At 50.5% G+C, this 18341-nt stretch overlaps 1 protein-coding gene across 2 annotated transcripts in view; it reads left to right on the forward strand.

Moving 5' to 3' along the window:
- The first annotated feature begins 2768 nt into the window (after positions 1-2768).
- The window catches only part of RASAL1 (RAS protein activator like 1), a 47443-nt gene continuing 31870 nt past the window's right edge, over positions 2769-18341 (forward strand). Inside the window, exons 1-5 of one of the 2 annotated variants that reach the window (XM_043988074.1) lie at positions 2769-3182; positions 11779-11835; positions 12831-12944; positions 13710-13774; positions 14701-14830. In XM_043988074.1, the coding sequence (XP_043844009.1) occupies positions 3118-3182; positions 11779-11835; positions 12831-12944; positions 13710-13774; positions 14701-14830 (431 nt within the window). In that variant the 5' untranslated portion in view covers positions 2769-3117. Of the gene's footprint in view, positions 3183-3645; positions 3822-11778; positions 11836-12830; positions 12945-13709; positions 13775-14700; positions 14831-18341 lie in introns of those variants that run through there. The other variant, XM_043988062.1, reaches the window with a different exon arrangement.

Genomic DNA, 18341 nt, shown 5'->3' on the forward strand with positions numbered 1-18341 from the left:
CTCTGAGATCCTTTTCAGCTCTGTGATCCCTACTGTATGCTAAGAGCCTTCCCTGCCCTTTGACATTTAAAGAGTGAATGAAAACCACCAGGAGTAGAGGGAAGGTTGGGAGAGTTTTTAAAAAATGTGTCAGCTTTCTCTGGAATCCATACTTGCTCAAGGTTATGGCTTCACAGTTCTGACCTTAGCTTAGCAGGCTTGGGCCTGTACTGGGTGGGCAGGGGTGTGTGGGCTCCCTCCCTCTGGAGGGATGGGGGCAGGACTTGGGCCTGGGAGGATGAAGGAGGCACCTCTGCCTCCTTTGCCGTCTCTGGTGTCACTGCCTTCCTTTTCCCAGTGAGCCTGCAGGCTTGAGCCAGCTGACGCGTGTGACTGTGGGGGTGTGATGAGGGGGAAGGGGAGGACCACTGCAGGGGAATCCAAGGAGAAAGAGTCACGGCTCCTTCAGTCTGGGTCCATCTGCCACCACCTTGTCCCCTCTCCCTCCTCTTCCCTCTCTGCTCAAGGGAGGGATTGATTGGTTTTTTTTGTTTTTTTTTTTTCCCCCTTAGGAATGAATATCTCCATTCTCAGTTTCTGTTTAGGGAAACCTGTCTGAACTCCATTTCCTAGACAGGGAAAACAGGAGTCCAAGTGGTGGTGGGGGTGGGGGGAAGGGAGGGATTATAGGCCAGCACTGACACTGGAAATAGGGCCCAGGGTTCCAGGCATTCAGTCCAATGCTCTGTGGCCCCCCTCCCAACTCCTCCTCCCAGACAAGTAGGGAGTTTGAAGGCAGAGATGGAAAATCTCCTTTGGCCCTCCACGAGGGGGCCTGGCCCTGGAACAATCCCAGGAGTTTCAAAGAGTGGGAGGTCATTTAAGTCATCCCGCTGCCTCTGTTCTCCACAGATTTGGAGATGCTTGGGGACTGGCCGGGAGCTTGGCCATTTCTAAATGTTAAGGGCCCTTAAGGGGATTTTACGAATCAGCTTGGTTTTAGGGGAAGCTCAGGAGTCTCCCTTCTCTGTGGTGGTTTTGGGAGGCCTCTTTCTCAATCCCTCTTCCCCTCTGGTCCCCCCCCCCCCCACTTCTTTCCAGTTTCTGCCAGGGAGTGTGAGAAGACTGCATCATCTGGCATACATTTGGGTTAAATTAGGAACCACTGGGGGATGGGAGAGAGGACGGGGAACTGGGTGGGGAGCAGGAGGCTCCTTGTTTTGTTGGATCCCAGGCCCCTCCTTCCCAGGAGTCTACTAAGTTTGCTTAGAGATCTGGAAACAGGCACAGGAGGACCCCTCCTCTCCCGGCCGAACAGTGACTCCACAGTGCCCACTCTGGCCAACCTGGGAATTTACCCAAGAGCTCAGTTCGCTGGGCGGCCTCGGGGTGGGGGTGGGGGTGGGTGGAGAGGCTCCTGGGACCTGGGGAGACTGGGGGGCGAGAAGATGGATTAAATGGAACGGGTGACAGCGGAGGACACTTGTCTTTGCTTATCCAATCAACCTGCCTCCAGTCCCTAAACTGTGGCCCGGGAGGGATTAGGGCAAATTCTCTCTTCGTTCTACTCCAGTCCTTAATTTCCTAGGCATTCTCGTCCCCAGGAGCCATGGCAAACTTCGAGTCTTTCCTGACCCGGGCTGCATCCCCTAAATCTGGACCAGAGCCATCTGGCAATTCCCAGACCAGCCTCAATCCCGGGGCAGAGCAAAGTTGAGCCTCCTGCCACCCGCGGACCTGAGTTGGGCGAGCTTCAAACCCTGGGCCAGAAGTGAGCGCAGCCAGTCTAGACCAGAGCTGAGCCTCCCTGCGGGTCCTCGAACAGAGAACTGCCTTTCCCCCAATCCCGGCCCCCAGCGGAACTCCGACTGCGCCCCACCCCATCCCAGATCAATCCCAGAACAGAACTGGGGCCCCAGCCCGGCCCCTCGCGGCCCTCAATCTCCGACTAAAGCTAAGCCTCGGTGTCCACCCTTACCCATTCTGACCACACCTGCTTCCTCCGCACCCTCCGGTCCCCAAGCAGATTCTACCCTTTCTCACCAGCCTCATTGCACCTCTATTCTAGATCTGATCTCCGCCCCCCCCCCCATCCCCCGTCTTTCCCCTGTGTCAGAACTGGGCCCCGCTCCCCCCCCCGTTCTGGATTGATTTACCAGATCTGCACCCCAGTCTCCAGGCAGGGCTAAATCTCTTCCCATAGCCCAGCCTGGCGCCGCGCCCCCAATTCTAAACCGGAGCTGGAAAGGGGGGATACCTTTTGCCATCCCTCGCCACAGCTGCTTCCTCCCCACTCCCAGACCAGAGCTAAACAACTCTCACCACCCCCATTATACCCCCATCCTAGACCAGCCCCTCCCTTCCATTCCCATCTTCCCCTCTCCTCAGAAGCCAGAACTGAGCCCTGCAGCCCACTCCCCATTCTGGATGCCAAGGGCGCATCCCAATCCCCAGGCAGAGCTAAGGCTTCTCCCACATCCGAAAGCGGCGCAGCACCCCCCGCCCAATTCCAGGGGTGCCCTTTCCCATCTCGGCCCAGAGTTGTGCCCCTCGATCCCAGGCTAGATTTGCTCCCCCAGGGTGGGGAGAAGCTAGAGGGACCAGCCCCGAGTGGGGGGCGCAGGGCAGATCTCGGGGGCAGTAGACAGGGGGCGTGCGTGGGCGGGGTTGCCATGGATGGGGGGGGGGGAGGAGAGCTCCCCTGCGCCCGCCCCCTCCTCCGCCCTCCCCTCTCCTGCCCCGCACCACGCCCGCCCGTTCTGTGCTCCAGCTGGCCCGGGTGGGGCGCGGGGGGCGGGCCGAGGGAGGTGCTCGGGCAGCGCGGCGCTAGCTGCCAATGCCTCCTCCTTTGCTCGCTGCCACCCTTCCGAGCCACCTGTAGAGCCCAGGCAGCCGTTGGTCTCCCCCTCCCCCCGGACCTCTCCAACCCCTGCCCCCGCTCCTGTGGGAGCCCCCCGCAAGCCCCTGCTCTTCATCCCAGCTCCATAGCGATCTGCTCCCCCACTTCCCCGCCCCCGCCGAGTGGGGCGCAGCGCTCTGGACATGTAGCAGCCTCGGCGGCGGCGGCCCTGGGACAATCAGCCAGCCCCCTGCCTCTGCGCCCCGGCCTCTGGCCGCACCCCAGCGCAAAGTTAGACTATGGCTCGGAACATCTCTCTGAATTTCCGCGTGGTGGAGGGACGGGACCTGCCGGCCAAAGACGTGTAAGTCTCCCCTCTCCTCGGACACCCCATTTTTTTCTCCTCCTCCTCCCCGGTTCTTTTGGGGGGATGAAGTCAATCAGTCAAGCATTCATTAAGCGCCTACTTTGTGTCTGGCACTGTGCTGGACATTGGAGGCGCCTAGTGGCCCTCCGCCCTCAACCTAGGTGGGCAATCCTGGAGAAAAGGAACCTATCCCAACCACAGCCCCACCCTTGGCCCTGCAGAGCCCGTCTGTTCTCCCAGAAGTTTGGGGGAACGGGTCGTGCCAGCTTTGGCCTCTCCGGACCCGGACCCTAGCGTTGTCTCCCTTCCCTTCCTCCTCTTCTCCCCCCCCCCCCCACCCCATGTCCTCCCAGCCGGTCCAGGCAGATGGCTTCTCGTTCTAGGCTGTCTGAAAATTAGGACATCTCTCCCCAGACAGTTTTGGGGGAGGGAGCTGTGGAGTTGGAGCTGAAGCTCTCCCACAGGGCTTCGAGGGGAGTGGGGCGGGGGGTAGAACAGCGGCGCGGAATAGATCCCCTTTGGGACTTGTTCAGCTTCAACCTGCCTGGGGCATTGGCAGATGGGGGATGGCTCTGGAAGGCGAGATGAACTGTTGTGTGCGTGTTGGCATCCTCTTCTGCGCCTTAGGATCTGCAGGTGAGCTCGCCTTGACAGGGCTTCCAGACCTCTTCTTCCTACCCCTGTGCTCCTCCCAGGGCTCAGGGTTCAGTAAGTTGTCGTCCCCAGTCCCCACCCTATGCTGGCTGGTCAAGTCTGTACGGGTGCCGAGTCGGGGTTCTGTCCTCAGCCATAGGCACATCTCACATTCTTCCAGGGTTCCCAGCCAGGTTGAGCCTATTTTGGGAAGGAGGAACAAGGAACCTTTGGTTCTGCCCCTTTCCTAGCCTAGGCCTCAGGACTCCAGGGTACGTCTCTTCACCTTGGCTTCAGTTGGTGTGGGAGGAGGTGGGGGCAGAGACTGGCACATGGTTGGTGTTGATCTGATTAGGGCAAGAGATCTTCCACTCTAGGTCCTCTCTACTTGATCCTATGATATAGCCTTAATCCCTTTTCCTGAGGCACTGGGTCAGCACAAATGTGGAACACAGTCCCCACCCCCTTCCCCATAGGGCTTGCCCTTATCAGGAAAGGGAATGTGCCTGTGATTCAGCACCTGAGATTGGATACCCCACGGAGGAGGTTGGAGTAGGCAGGCTGAGAAGCCCTCTGAAGTCACTGGGTGGGGGGGGGTGGGGGCACGGAGTGAAGAGAAACCTGGGTTGAACATTGAATTTAGAATCAAGAGAGACTTAAGTTTGTATCTCCACGATAACCTTAGTTGAGTCACGTCAATCAGTCAAGTCAATAAGCATTTATTAAGCACTGGAAATACAAGGAAAAGGTAGCTATGTGGCAAAGTGGATGGAGTGCCCGACCTTCATCTTCCTGAGCTCAAATCTAGCCTCAGACACACACTACCTGGGCAAGTCGCTTCATCTTGCTTGCCTCAGTTTCCTCATCTGTCAAATGAGCTGGAGAAGGAAATGGCAAACCCCTCCAGGATCTTTGCCAAAAAACAAAACAAAACAAACAAACGAAAAACAAAAATCCAGCCCAAATGGGGTCACGAAGAGTCGGACACAACTCAAACTATTGAACGATAACATATAAGGACAAAGAAGAAAACGACATTTGCTGTCAAAGAGTTTATATTTTAATGGAGGAGACAAAATTACATACCGATATGTAGCATGAATATTAAGGGAATAAATACAAATAAGTTCAAAACAGTTAGATGCAAGGTAGTTTGGGAGGGAGGGCACCAGTAGTTGGAGGGATTAGGAAGGGCTCTGTGAAGAAGCTGGGGCTTGGGTTGTGACTGAAGGGAAGAGAAGGTTTTATGAGGAAGAGGTGAGGAGGGAGAGAATTCAAGGTATGTGGGATGGCCAGTGTCAAACCACAGAAATGGAAAATGCAGTGTTGCATTGGAGAAGCAGAGAGAAGGTTGGTTTGACTGGATTACAGGAAGAAGAGTGATGTCTAAAGAGGCTAGAAAAGGAGGTTGAGGCCCTCATCTGAGAAAGGAGTATAAAAGCAGCAACACCTGCCTCATAGGGTTATTATGAGCTGCCAAGGAGATGATGGATATAAAAAGCAGTTTAAAATTTACAGGGTGAAATGTCAATTCTAGATATCAGTATTAAGTATGTCATAGCTGTGATCTCTTCTAACCCTCTCTCATATGGGGGAAACTGAGGCACAGAAAGGTTAACATGTTGGCATGCCAGAGAGCCTGCCCTGCCCTGGAGTGCCCAGATATGTCCTATCTTACACTCACAAGCTTGTCTCTTGCTGGTTTGGTGCTGGGAGACATTAGTGCCCACATTGTTGGGGTGGAGTTGGTGTGTGTGTGTGTGTGTGTGTGTGTGTGTGTGTGTGTGTGTATAATGCATCAAGGTATCTGGCTTTGGCTCTCTTCTCTTCCCTGGGTGCTTTGATTTAGGAATTTCACATGAAAGCTATGAACAGAGCCACCAGTACAGGGGAGAGTTGGGTGGGGAAGGTCCCTGCACTTTCCTAGGCAGGTAGAGGGAATCAAGGAGCTGTCTCCCTGAACCTTGTGTCCTAACCCTGCCTATCCATGCCATCCTTTCTCACAGATCCAGTTTTAGTTCCAGAGAAAGATCCCTTATATCGAAGACTTCCCTTTGGTGAACGGGGGAAGAGAGTGGTCACCCCATAGTCCTGGCCCTAGCCTCACAGGCTATGTTGATTCTAGCTCTCACTCTTTTGTCTCAAAGCACTCAAACCGCTTCTTTTGACTCAAATGGCAACTTCTTTGGCTGGTTGGAAACTGGCCCGGGCACTTAGCACCCCCCTTTTCCTGGACAGAATTTCAAAAAGAAAAGCACTAGTTTGGAAGTCAGGACCCCTGGGTCCTAGAACTGAGAAGATGACCGGATTTGGCATCAGGGCTGGGGTTCAAATCCTGCCTCTTATGCTTGAGACACTTGTGTGACCTTGGACAAGTCACTTGGCTCCCTTGGGTCTCAGTTTCCTCATCTGTAAAATGGGGGTGTGTTGGACTACTGGATCTTGCTCTCTGGATCATGGACCCTGCAATATTCTGTGGGACTTGGTTCAAATCCCCTCTCTGAGCCTCAGTTTCCTCTTCTGTAAATAAGAAGGTTGAACTACTTGATCTTTAAGCTCTGATATTGTATGGTTTTACAAAGGACCCCTTCATTTTCCTCCAAGATTGAAGTCATGAGATTGGTTTTGGGGCAGAATGAACCCTTCCAAAGGAGATTTGGGGGAGTTTGGGCTGGACTAAGGGCAAGAAGCTGATAGATCTCGTTCTTAATTGTGACTGCTGTATGCTACAGGCAGATTCTCTTGCACTGCCTCAGTTTCCCCAATTCTGAGCCAAGAATGACAAACCTCTTCCCCTACTCCCCCCCTCACCTTAAACTAGTACCTGAACCAGTTCCTCATTTTGAAAGTATCATCCAGAGGAAGAAGGAATTCTGTGGGTCTCCAAGGACTTTGCTGATGGTATGTTAGGGGAAATGTTTCCTCTCCACCATTTGGTCACTCATTTCTGTCATGTCCGACTCTTCATGACCCCATTTGGGGCTTTCTTGGTAGAGAAACTGGAGTGGCTTGCCATTTTCTTCTGAGCTTATTTTACAGATGAGGAACCTGAGGCAACAAGATGAAGTGACCTGCCCAGGGTCACACAGCAGGTAAGTTTCTGAGGCTGGATTTGAACTCAGAAAGATGAGTCTTCCTGATCCTAAGCCCAGTGCTCTATCCACTGCACCACTGTTTATAGATGGGGAAACTGAGATACAAGAAGAGGAGAGTTAGGTATCAAAACCAGGGAGAATGCTGATTCTCTCAGCACTAGGTGAATATGGCTTCCTTTTTATTCTAAAACTTTCCAGTTCCGAAAGGCTAATCTGAAAGGAATTTGGCCCAGGACTGATCCAGAGGTCTCTAAAGAATGACCTGCAGATGTCAGATGTCCTTACTGAACATGAGAAAAGTGGGTGGGGGGAGGTTGTAGTTGCCTTTCCCACAAAAAGGAAGCAGGGGGGCTCAGTTCATATCCCATGGGAACTGCCTTCAAGAGGCCAGGGTTCAGCGCAGATAGCATCTTGCCGAGTAGGCACTTTCCCTGGGTGACACTGGACCACCCCTATCTGATGGAAGCTTGATAAGGACCCTTCTTCACGTCAGCAGCTCTGAGGGCAAAGAGTTGACTGGGAGGGAGGCAGCCTTTTCAGAGAGGGATTCAAGGGACCAAATGTTGGGAGATCAAAACAAGGGCACATGGGAAAGCACTTTGCTTACGAGATCTCCAGCCCAATCTCATCCCTCCCCCAGGTGACTGATAGAGACACTGACGCAGAAGGGAGAAAAGCTGTTCAGTCAAGTTAAGGGAGAATATGTTAGGAACAGCATTCAGAACCAGTATGCTGCTATGAATGTGTAGGTCCCACAGACGTTGAATAAAGAGGGGTTTACATTGAATAGAAGGGGAATATTAATGGTATTTACTCAGACGATCTGGAACTGGAAGGACCTTCCAGAGGAGGCTGTCTAGTATAAATCCCTGAGTCAGTCTGAGGTTAAGTGATTTACCCAAGGTCACATAGCTAGGAAGTATCTGAAGCTGGGTTTGAACTCAGGTCTTCCTGACTCCAGGTCCAGTGCTCTAGCCATGTGCCACCTAGCCCTGTGGTACAGTAGAACGAGCGTTCACTGTGGAGTCAGAGTACCTAAGTTTGAATCCCACCTTTGATTGCTTTAATCTTTGTACTTGCGTCTCTAGTACCTGGCACATAGTAGGAACTTAATCAGTTTTTGATTGATTACTACTTGTTTGACTTTGGACAAGTCACTTAACTTCCCTGGGCCTCAGTGTCCTCATCTGTAAAATGGGATAATAACAGCACCTATTCCCAGGGTTTTTGTGATGATCAAATAAGATATTTGTAAAGAGCTTTGCAAGCCTTAAAATGCTATATATGTGCTAGCTATTATTATTATAAAGCTCCAGGCTTCACATTCCCATGAGGGTAAGGTTTGCAAGTATTATTCTCATTTTTTTAAAAATGAGCCCTGTGTTTTCCTTGATGGACGATGCTCCTAATGAGGGACTGGCTCTAACAGTGTAAGTCAGGACCTGTTCTGCTGTTTATATTCTTAGAGAGTTGACCAAGTGGCTGAATGACTTGTCCAAGGTCATACAGCCAATCCGTGTTGTAGGTGGAGCTTAAACCCAGGCCTTCCTGACTTTCAGGGCAGTCCTTTATCCATCATGTCACACTGTGTGCCCATCTTACTTATGAGGACACCGAAAATCTCAGAGAAGGAAGTGACTCCCTCAAGGTCACCCAGTAAGTGTCCCAGTGGGGTTTCAAACCCAGGATTCTAAGCCATCATTCCAGCCCCCTCCCCCACCCCGTGCCATGTAAGGGATTAGAACAGGGAACCAGATTTAGCAATGGGAATGGGGGAGAGAATGGGGAAGTGGGGCTTCCTAGAGAGCTCAGTCTCTCAAAGGTTTGGGAATGAAGGGGAGAAGGCTAAAGCTGACAGCTCCCAGAGTGTTCTTGGGTGACCCACTTAGCATCGCTTACCCTCTTTATTCCCCTCTCCTCTCCAAATAAAAAAACCAAGCCTTTGTCATTGTTCAGTCATTTCAGTCATGTCCAACTCTCTGTGGCTCCATGGGGTTTTCTTGGCAGAGATACTGGAGTGATTTGCCATGTCCTCCTCCAGCCCATTTTACAGATGAGGAACTGAGGCAAACAGGGTGAAGTAACTTGCCCAGGGTCTCACGGGTAGTGAGTGTCAGGCTGGATCTGAAGTCCCATCCCTCTGACTTCCAGGCTGAGTGTTCTATTCACTGGACCACCCAGCTGCCCCAACCTAGTCTTTGTCCCAGTCATATTTGTTCTTTCCTCATAGGCCAATGTCCTCATCTCCTAGTAGGGTCCCTTGGGGCCACTAGGACACCTATTTGTCTCTGGCCCTCTTCCTTTTCTCCCTACTTCTCAAAGGTTGGTCAGATGGGACTGGGTCTAATTCTAATAAAATGTGGATATGGACCAGCCTGGGAGGATCAGGACCAGGAACACCCCGAGTCTTTCCCCAACATCTGATATGTGAAATGTCTTTATAGCTCCCCCACCCCAGAGGTCTATACTTTAAAGGAAGCTCACAAGGAAAGGACAGTACTTAAGCCAAAGGAATGCATCCCAAATGGTGGGATTTTAGGACTTGGAAGCAAGCTGTTTTGGCATATGATGGCTTTCCTTAAAGTCTGATACTGACTCTCTGAATAATCAGTCTTGGTCAAGACTCTTGGAGTCTGAGGCATCAGATGGATAACAAGAGTCATGGGTATCATTGCTTCACTGCCTCAATTTCCCATTTATGGAATTGGGTGGTTAATGATGGCCCCCGGAAGGGGGCAGCTAGGATAAGGGCAGTGGATAGAGCACCGGCTCTGGATTCAGGAGAACCTGAGTTCAAATCCGGCCTCAGACACTTAACACTTACTAGCTGTGTGACGCTAGGCAAGTCACTTAACCCCAATTGCCTCGCCAAAAAAAGTAAAAATGAAAATGAAAATGAAAATGAAAAATGATAGCCCCCGGTAGAAAGATTTTTAGAGATGTTGATGCCTAAGGATCATAGGATCAGAAATACAGAACAGGAAGAAACCTGAGAGTCCATTTAGTCAATAACCCTTGTTCCTTAAGTGATCTGGAATGTTGTTGGCATGAGCCTCCCTCCTGATGTAGATGGTGGTGAAGAGGATAATATATAGATAGTTCCTTAAGGTGCACAAACCTTACATACATTATCTCATTTGATCCTGACAACAACCCTGTGAGGTAAGTGGTACAAGTATTATTATCCTTTAACCAGACCTTTCCTGCTTTATAATATGTGAGTTCTCTTTGTTCTATTAGATTGTAAGCTCCTTGAGGGTAGGACTGTCTTTTGTCTCTTTTTGTATCCCCTTCACTAAATACAGTGCCTGGTGTATTTTTATTTATTTATTTGTTGGTTGTTTTTTGGGGGGCTGGGCAATGAGGGTTAAGTGACTTGCCCAAGGTCACACAGCTAATAAAGGTCAAGTGTCTCAGGCCAGATTTGAACTCAGGTCCTCTGGAATCCAGGGCCGGTGCTTTATCCACTGCTCCACCTAGCTGCCCCCTCCTGGTGTATTTTTGGTTGTTGTTGAGTTGTCTCAGTTGTGTCCAACTCTCCATGATTCCATTTGGGGTTTTCATGTCAAAGACCCTGGAGTGGTTTGCCATTTTCTTTTCTAGCTCGTTCTACAGATGGGGAAACTCAGGCAAACTGGGTGAAATGACTTGCCCAGGGTCACAAAGCTAGGAAGTGTCTGAGGCTGGATTTGAACTCAGAAAGATGGGTCTTCTTGACTCCCAGCCCAGCGCTCTGTCCATTTCATCTCCTAGAAGTCCATGCCTGGCCTATAGTAGATGCTTAATAAGCGTTTATTGATTGATTGTTCTAGCCAAGCTGACCTGTTTACTATTCCTCACAGCCTGTGGAGCCTTTTCTGATCGCCCCCCCCCCTTACTAAGTCAGCACCCCCCCCATTACATTGTATATTGTTTGTATTTATTGATTTGTAAATATGTTGCTTTTCCTCCATTGTGTACATTCTCAAGGGTAAAGGATTGTTTTATTTTTATCTCTATTCCCATGACCTGGAGTACTGGAGGGCTTAATAAATACTAGAATAGATGAGGAAACTGAGCCTCAGAAAGGTTAAGTGGGAAGGGGCATTCTTTTTCAGGCCCCTGAGGTCCCTTCCAAGTATGAAATTCTGTGACTTGCTTGGGCTCGTGCAGCTGATGAGTGCCAGTGGTGGTTTTTGACTGATTCCAGTCCCAGTGCTCTATTCACTGAGCCACCTAGTTGCCTCCTAAGCAAACAGAGGTTAAGTGACTTGCCCAGGGTCACAAGGTAGTATCTGAGGCAGGATTTGTGCTTAGATCTTCCTGACTCTAGTCTTGGAGCTCTATCCACTGCACCACCTAGCTGACTGTAAAATGAGAGAGTTGTGATGGGTGAGCTCTCTTCCATCTGATCATCCTTAACTCACAATTAACACAAGAAAAAAAAAAGGAATAAAAGAAAAAAGAAAAAAAAGGAATTTACACAAATACTTTATTGTATATTTAGAAGGACTAGCAGGTTGTACATAGGAGATTTACAGTTTCATGTGCAGTCATCTTTTTATTGTATTATGTAACAAAAATGTTTATGTTATAAAATGCTTGTTTTATTCCACAGAATAAAACTAAAATAAATAAATGTGAAAAAATTAGCACAGTGTTAAGTAAGCATTTAATAAGTGGTTTTTGCTTCATTGCATCATTCTTTCATCCTTCCTGTTGAAAGGAGTGTGGGTTCTAAGGGTGGTACATTCTTGGCATGGACAGGGCCATGCAGGACAAAGTCCCCAAGTCAGGAGATGGCCTATCGTGTGTGAAGATGGCTAAGGAGCCTTCCCTCCTTAGTTTGGCTGCTTCAGACTGACCGTGAGGTGCTCTCTCCACAGGTCTGGCAGCAGTGACCCCTACTGCATTGTCAAGGTGGACCATGAGGTGGTGGCCAGGTGAGCATATTGGAAGCTGCCCTGCCAAGGCTCTGTAAGGGTGGGTCAGGGGGCTGCTGTGCCCTGGGCATCCGGCACATCTCTCTGTCCTCAGAGGTTATTGACCTACACTTGTGGCCTCTTTAGGAAATGGCAACCTACCCTGACATTCATTCATTCTCTTTTTATTAAATGCCTTTTTTATAGAGATGAAAAGCTCTGTGCTAGGAACTAGAACCTGGTGTTTTATGCCCTTAAGCCTTAATGAGTTACTTGGGGCAGGGGCCTAGGAATCCTGGGTTCTATTCCTAGTCCAGTGGTCTGGGTTAGAACTATAGAACTTCCTACCTCCCTACCTCCCACTTACTCACTGTGTGACCCCGGGCAAGTCACTTAACTCTGTTTGCCTCAGTTTTCTCATTGACAAAATGAGATGCAGAAAGAAATGGCAAACCACTCCAGTGTCTCTGCCAAGAAGTCCTCAAATGGGGTCACAAAGAGTCAGACAGGACTGAAATGACTGAGTAACAACAATCTTTCTGACCTTTACTAAGATCATTTTCCCCTTTGGGCCTTGGGGTCCCTTCCAGATCTAGAGCCCATGATCCCCACATGGGGTATATGATCTGTAGCTTGGTTCTTTGGGGAACTCCTGGGTGTAGCCTTGATGGCAGCAGAGCCTGAAGGGCTTGACCCAGCACAGTCGGCCCGATCTCCATCCCATCATCCATTCCTGTGTCTCCATAAGTTTCAGATCCCTCTGGTCTCCTCCCAGTGCTGAGTCACAGCTGCCAGGACTTGTGCCTGTCACCCCTCCCAAGGCTATCCTGTGTCATCTCCTAATTCCCAGGCTGAACTGGTTCCTTCCTTCCCCACCCTCGGCTCTGCCCATGCCGGGTGTGTGTGCGCGCGCGTGCGCGTGCATGTTCGTGCATATGTGTGTGTGTGTGTGTGTGTGTGTGTGTGTGTGTGCATGCTCCTGCTTGGGTGTCCAGGCCCTCTCTTTCGCCCTCCAGGACAGCGACCGTGTGGAGAAACCTGAATCCGTTCTGGGGAGAGGAGTACACCCTGCACCTGCCCCTGGACTTCCATCATTTGGCCTTCTATGTTCTGGATGAAGACACCATTGGGTGAGGGTCCCTGGGGAGGGGGTGCCAGGCAGGGCCAGGTTCTACTTGAGGATTCAATCTTCTGAACCTGTCACTGTCCGGCAGCTGGTGGGCGTCTTCTCCCTGGGCAAAGCCTGCTTGGCTTTCAGATTAATAGACGGCAGAACATTAAAGTAGGAAGGAATCTGAGAGTATAATCAGGAAGACTTTCAGAATATGATATGTCAGAGCTGGGGGTGGGCCTTAGAACAGGGAATGTCAGAGCTGAGAGGGGACTAAGAGAGCATGGTTTCACCACATTGTTTTACGGAGAAAGAAACTGAAGCCAATGGAGGGGAAGGGATTTGTCCACTATCACACCATGAACCAGTAGCCTCTTGCCTTCTGGTGTTCGGCCCATGGTGAGAATGGACCTATTAGGAAACTGAATCGTTTTCCTCTATAAAGTGATGGGCTTGGACTTGATTGCCTTTGAGGTCAATTCCAGTTCTAACTCCTATGATTCTTCCTTGGTGGGAAAGGCCAGTCATTCTGACAGGCCGAGAGATGTTGGAGTGACCCCTTTGAGTTCTAGTTGGGCGGTGCCTGTGGTAAAGTGACCACAGCTAGGGGGTCCTTCCCACAGAGGGGCTCAAAGACCTCCACTATCCACTTGGCCTCCCTCACTTACAAATGTGTGAAGCTCACGGGGGGGGGGCTTGTTGGAACGAACAGGTTTGTTGCCCCATTGCTGCCTGTTCCCTGTCAGAACCTCACTCCAGGTATCCCTCACCATGTTCCCTATAGACATGATGACATCATTGGCAAGATCTCTCTGAGCAAGGAGACCATTGCAGCAGCAAGCCCCCGAGGTGGGTATCAGGGGCCTGATGAGACCTTGTCAAGGTCAAAGACATGGGGAATGAAGCCCAAGTGCCCAAAAGACTTAGAACCTAGAATGTCAGAGCCAAGAAGGGTCTTAGAACATTGGGAAGGCCCTTAGAACCTAGGATGTCAGAGCCAAGACATGTCTTAAAACATTGGGAGGACCCTTAGAACCTAGAATGTCAGAGCCAAGAAGGGTCTTAGAACATTGGGAGGACCCTTAGAACCTAGAATGTCAGAGCCAAGAAGGGTCTTAGAACATTGGGAGGACCCTTAGAACCTAGAATGTCAGAGCCAAGAAGGGTCTTAGAACATTGAGAGGGCCCTTAGAACCTAGAATGTCAGAACCAAGAAGGGTCTTAGAACATTGGGAGGGCCCTTAGAACCTAGAATGTCAGAGCCAAGAAGGGTCTTAGAACATTGGGAGGGACCTTAGAACCTAGGATGTCAGAGCCAAGACATGTCTTAAAACATTGGGAGGACCCTTAGAACCTAGAATGTCAGAGCCAAGAAGGGTCTTAGAACATTGGGAGGGCCCTTAGAACCTAGGATGTCAGAGCCAAGAAGGGTCTTAGAACATTGAGAGGGCCCTTAGAACCTAGGATGTCAGAACCAAGAAGGATCTTAGAACATTGGGAGGGTCCTTAGAACCTAGGATGTCAGATCCAAGAAGGGTCTTAGAACATTGAAAGGGCCCTTAGAACTTAGAATGTCAGATCCAAGAAGGGTCTTAGAACAGAGAATGGTGGGGCTTGCAGGGGCTTGAGAACAGACTATCAGATCTGAGAGGGGTGTTAGAACAGAGAACAGTGCCTCCTCTGGCTGTCACTTTGAGTTCCTTAGGCACCATGGGGAAAGATACACCAGTGTCCATCTGGGGTACGGTGTTCATTCTGACCTCTTCTGATACCAGGGATTGACAGCTGGCTCAATCTGAGTCATGTGGACCCCGATGAAGAGGTGCAAGGGGAGATCCACCTGGATGTGAAACTATTGGCAGAAGCCCAGGGGCCTCGGCTCCGCTGCCACATCATCAAGGCTCGGTATGGCCCCTGATGTGGAGGGTAATGGGGGGGTGTGTGGAACCTCCTTGTCTCTAGGGGATAAAGCGGGGGGTTGGGCGGGTGGGCTCAGCATCAGAGGCTTCCTGGCAGAACTTATCTTCCCCAGCCACTTCTGTTGAGGCATTCTGAAATTGGGAAAGGTTATGGGCAGTTTGGACGTGGGTGCTAAGGAGTGGGCGGCTGGTGCGGAGGAGGTAGCATGGCCTCATGCCAGCCTCGGGGGGCTCGCCAGTGCCATCTTCCTCTGACTCATCCCCAGCCTGGCATCGTGAATCAGCTGTGGCCACTCTTGGAAACAGCCTGCTAGACCAGCTGTCTCTTCCCCAACAATCTCCAACTCAGGCCATCCTGCCTTCCGCCCTTCCTCCTTTGTTCCCTCCTTCCTTTCCTCCTTCCTGCCTTTTTCCCTTGGGAATTGGGGCAGAGAAGCCAGCTCCTCCTTCCCTTGGGATCACCCCGCCCCCCCGCCCCAAGGAGTCTCTGTTCTCTCTGCAGTGTAATAGGGTGACCTGTGCGTGACAGATTGTAGCATGGAAGAGAGGAAGATTTTGGCTCCTGAGAGCCCAGCTCGTGCCCCTCAAGGCTCATGGGACCTTGGCAAGGGTGTCCTAGGCAGCTCTCTGGCGTCCTTACATGCCATCCTGTATTGGAAGATTCTTTTCATAGGGTCATAGGAATCTAGAACTGGGGGGGGGGACTTAGAACCTGGGAAGTTAGAGCTGGGAAGGAGCTTAGGACAGGGGATGTCTAGGCTGAGAGGGACTTTAGAACATGGAATATCAGAGCTGGGAGGGGCCTCAGGGATAGCTTCCATTTTAAAGATAAAGGAATGGAGGCCCATAAATGGCAGTGATTTGTTGGTCACAGGGAGAACCAGGACTCTAATCTAGATCTTTTGACCCCATGCCTTGTGCTCCTTCCCATACCCAATATTACCTCTCAAGGAGTCTTTGGTCTCCATTCTTCCCTTAGCCCAGTGGGGCAGTGATCTGCTCAGTGACCAAGGCCCAGGCTTTTGTCGAACTCCACATTCTAGTCTATGGGCATGCTCTGCTTAGCTCAGGTGAGCTACTTAGGTCAGGAGAACCAGGAATAGAACCCAAGAAGGGCCAGCCCTCTAGCGAGGCCAAGTCTATTATGTTACATCTAGAAAATGACATCACCTTGAGGAGGCTTATCTGTGTGAGTGGGAGAGTCACAGAATCTTGGGACCCTTAAATTCCAAGATTCTATGCCTGTGTGGACCAGTCCATTCCCCTCTGTTCTGTGTCCTCCAGCCATGTGTCCCAAGGGACATAAGGGAAGAGAGTGTGGATGACTCAGTGCAACCCATCCCCATTTCTGGAAATACACCTACCAGGGCACCTTCAGCTGTAGTGGGTGCCCAGAGTATCTGTGTTCATGAAGCATGCCACCTCCTTTCCATATTTCCTTGTATACACTTAGTCACATCCCTGCATGTTTTCACTCCCATGAGAACTCACTCAACCCCACCCCCTCTCCTTCTATCTAAGCATCCCAGTGGGTAAGAGTATTGGACTTGGAGTCAGAAAGAGCTGAGTCCAAATCCAAGCCCCACTGCAGTTACCAGCTGTAAGATGCTAGGCAAGTCACTTTATTGCTCAGCCTCAATGTCCTCTTCTGTGAAATGGGGCTAATAATACCACCTATCTCACAGAGCTGTTTCAAGATTCAAATGATTGTTATTCTTATAGCTTCAGGTTTGCTACCTAAAATCATCGTGATGTTGGACAAAACCTCTCTGTGCCTCACTCTCCTTGACTTGAAGATGAAAGGAATTAGACTGAATAACTTCTAACATCCCTTCCTTCTTTCGTGTTGTTCTCTGTAGAATTTCTTTAGGTTCCTTTATGGAACACAATTCATTGAGCTCCTGGCTCTGCTTTTGGCTTTCTGTGGGAGCTCAGGGTCGAAGCTCTTCATTCTCTGTGCCTCTTTCACCCCCACTAAACAAACTGTGTGTGGGCAGGGGGAGGGGACTGGACCCAGAACCAAATGTGGCTTTGAAATAATATTAACATGAGACATAAGACTGATCCTATATGAAAGAACCTTGAGGATGAGGAAGAGAGATGAATATGGAGTTGGGTGCTGAGAACAGAGAATGTCAGAGCTGGGAGAGGGCTTAGAACAGGGAATATCAAAGCTGGGAGTTTGGGGCCTTGGAACAGGGAATGTTAAAGCAGGGAGGGTTCTTAGAACAGAATGTCAGTGCTGGGAGGCATCTTAGAACAGGGAATGTCAGAGCTGGGCCTTAGAACAGAGAATATTATGATGTTTGGGGGAAATCTAAGTAGAAGAGATGGTACTTCTGAGATGCCCATTCCCAATTAGGGCTTTTAGATTAGAAAGGGGATTCCAAGCCTTGTACCCTCTGCCCTTGCTGCCCTCCACCCCCAAACTGAGACTGTGTGGGATCCCAGCACTCAGAGAAGGGACCATGGTCTCTTAGCAACCAGACTCAGCTCCTAGGAAACCAACGAGGGGGCCAATGGATCAGACATAGGGATGGGGGAGGAGGGGCTGGGGTGCTAGTGGTGATGGCAGGGAGTGGGAAGAAGCTACCTGGGATCTTGGTCTCCCAGTGAGCATGACCTCTCCACCCCCACTGTGCCCTGAATGGGGGAGGGGGGACAGACAAGATAAAGCTTGGGTTTGAATCCCACTCCAACACGCAGTGCACGTGTGATGTGGAGCCAGTTATTTCCTCTCTCTTGGCTTCTTCTTTGTTTCCATATCTGTTTATTGAGAGGTTTCAACTAGAGGATTTCAAATCCCCCTTCCACCTCTCAAATCTGATGATCTCTTCTTTGAGGGGGCCGCTGCTCAGACCTCACTGTCTGATTGCTCTCTGCCCTCTCACCATCTCTTTGCTTTTTGTGTTGCTCTCCTTGGGAAGAGCATCCCAAGGAGACATGGTGTGTCCCCAAATGGCAGAAATTCACCCTATAAGCCACCCAAGGGGGGGGGAGGGGACTCTGTAGGATCCTATGGGACTGAGCTGGAGGATCTGTCCAGCTCTTGGGAACAGGAAGGCAGGATCAGGACCAGATTGTTTGGGGGTTGTCATGGCAGCCAGGAGCTTGGACTCCAACAGAGAGGAAAGATGGGGGGGTGGTAGAAGATGGGCAGGGCTTCTCAAGAAGCCATCACCAAGGAAGGATCTCTGATGACTGCCTGGTGCTGTATTGGATGCATAGAATGTCCTCAGTACATGTTCTGTGAATTACTAAGCGGGACATACTGCCTACAGGTGCCTTCTTTCCCCAAAGCTCTTCTGCTGGTACTGATAAGGTACCAGCATTTCTCACCTAGTAATGCTCCCCTCCAGCCCTTTGACGTCCTTGTCATTCCCTCTGATCCTTGTGTATTTGCCTTGGCAAGCCATCTTCTGCCCCATGGGAGTTTGCAGAATGTAAAATCTTTCTGAGCTTCACTTTCCTTAACACTAAGATGAAAGGAGTTCAAC

Source organism: Dromiciops gliroides, chromosome 1, assembly GCF_019393635.1.
Source record: "Dromiciops gliroides isolate mDroGli1 chromosome 1, mDroGli1.pri, whole genome shotgun sequence".
Lineage (NCBI taxonomy): Eukaryota > Metazoa > Chordata > Mammalia > Microbiotheria > Microbiotheriidae > Dromiciops > Dromiciops gliroides.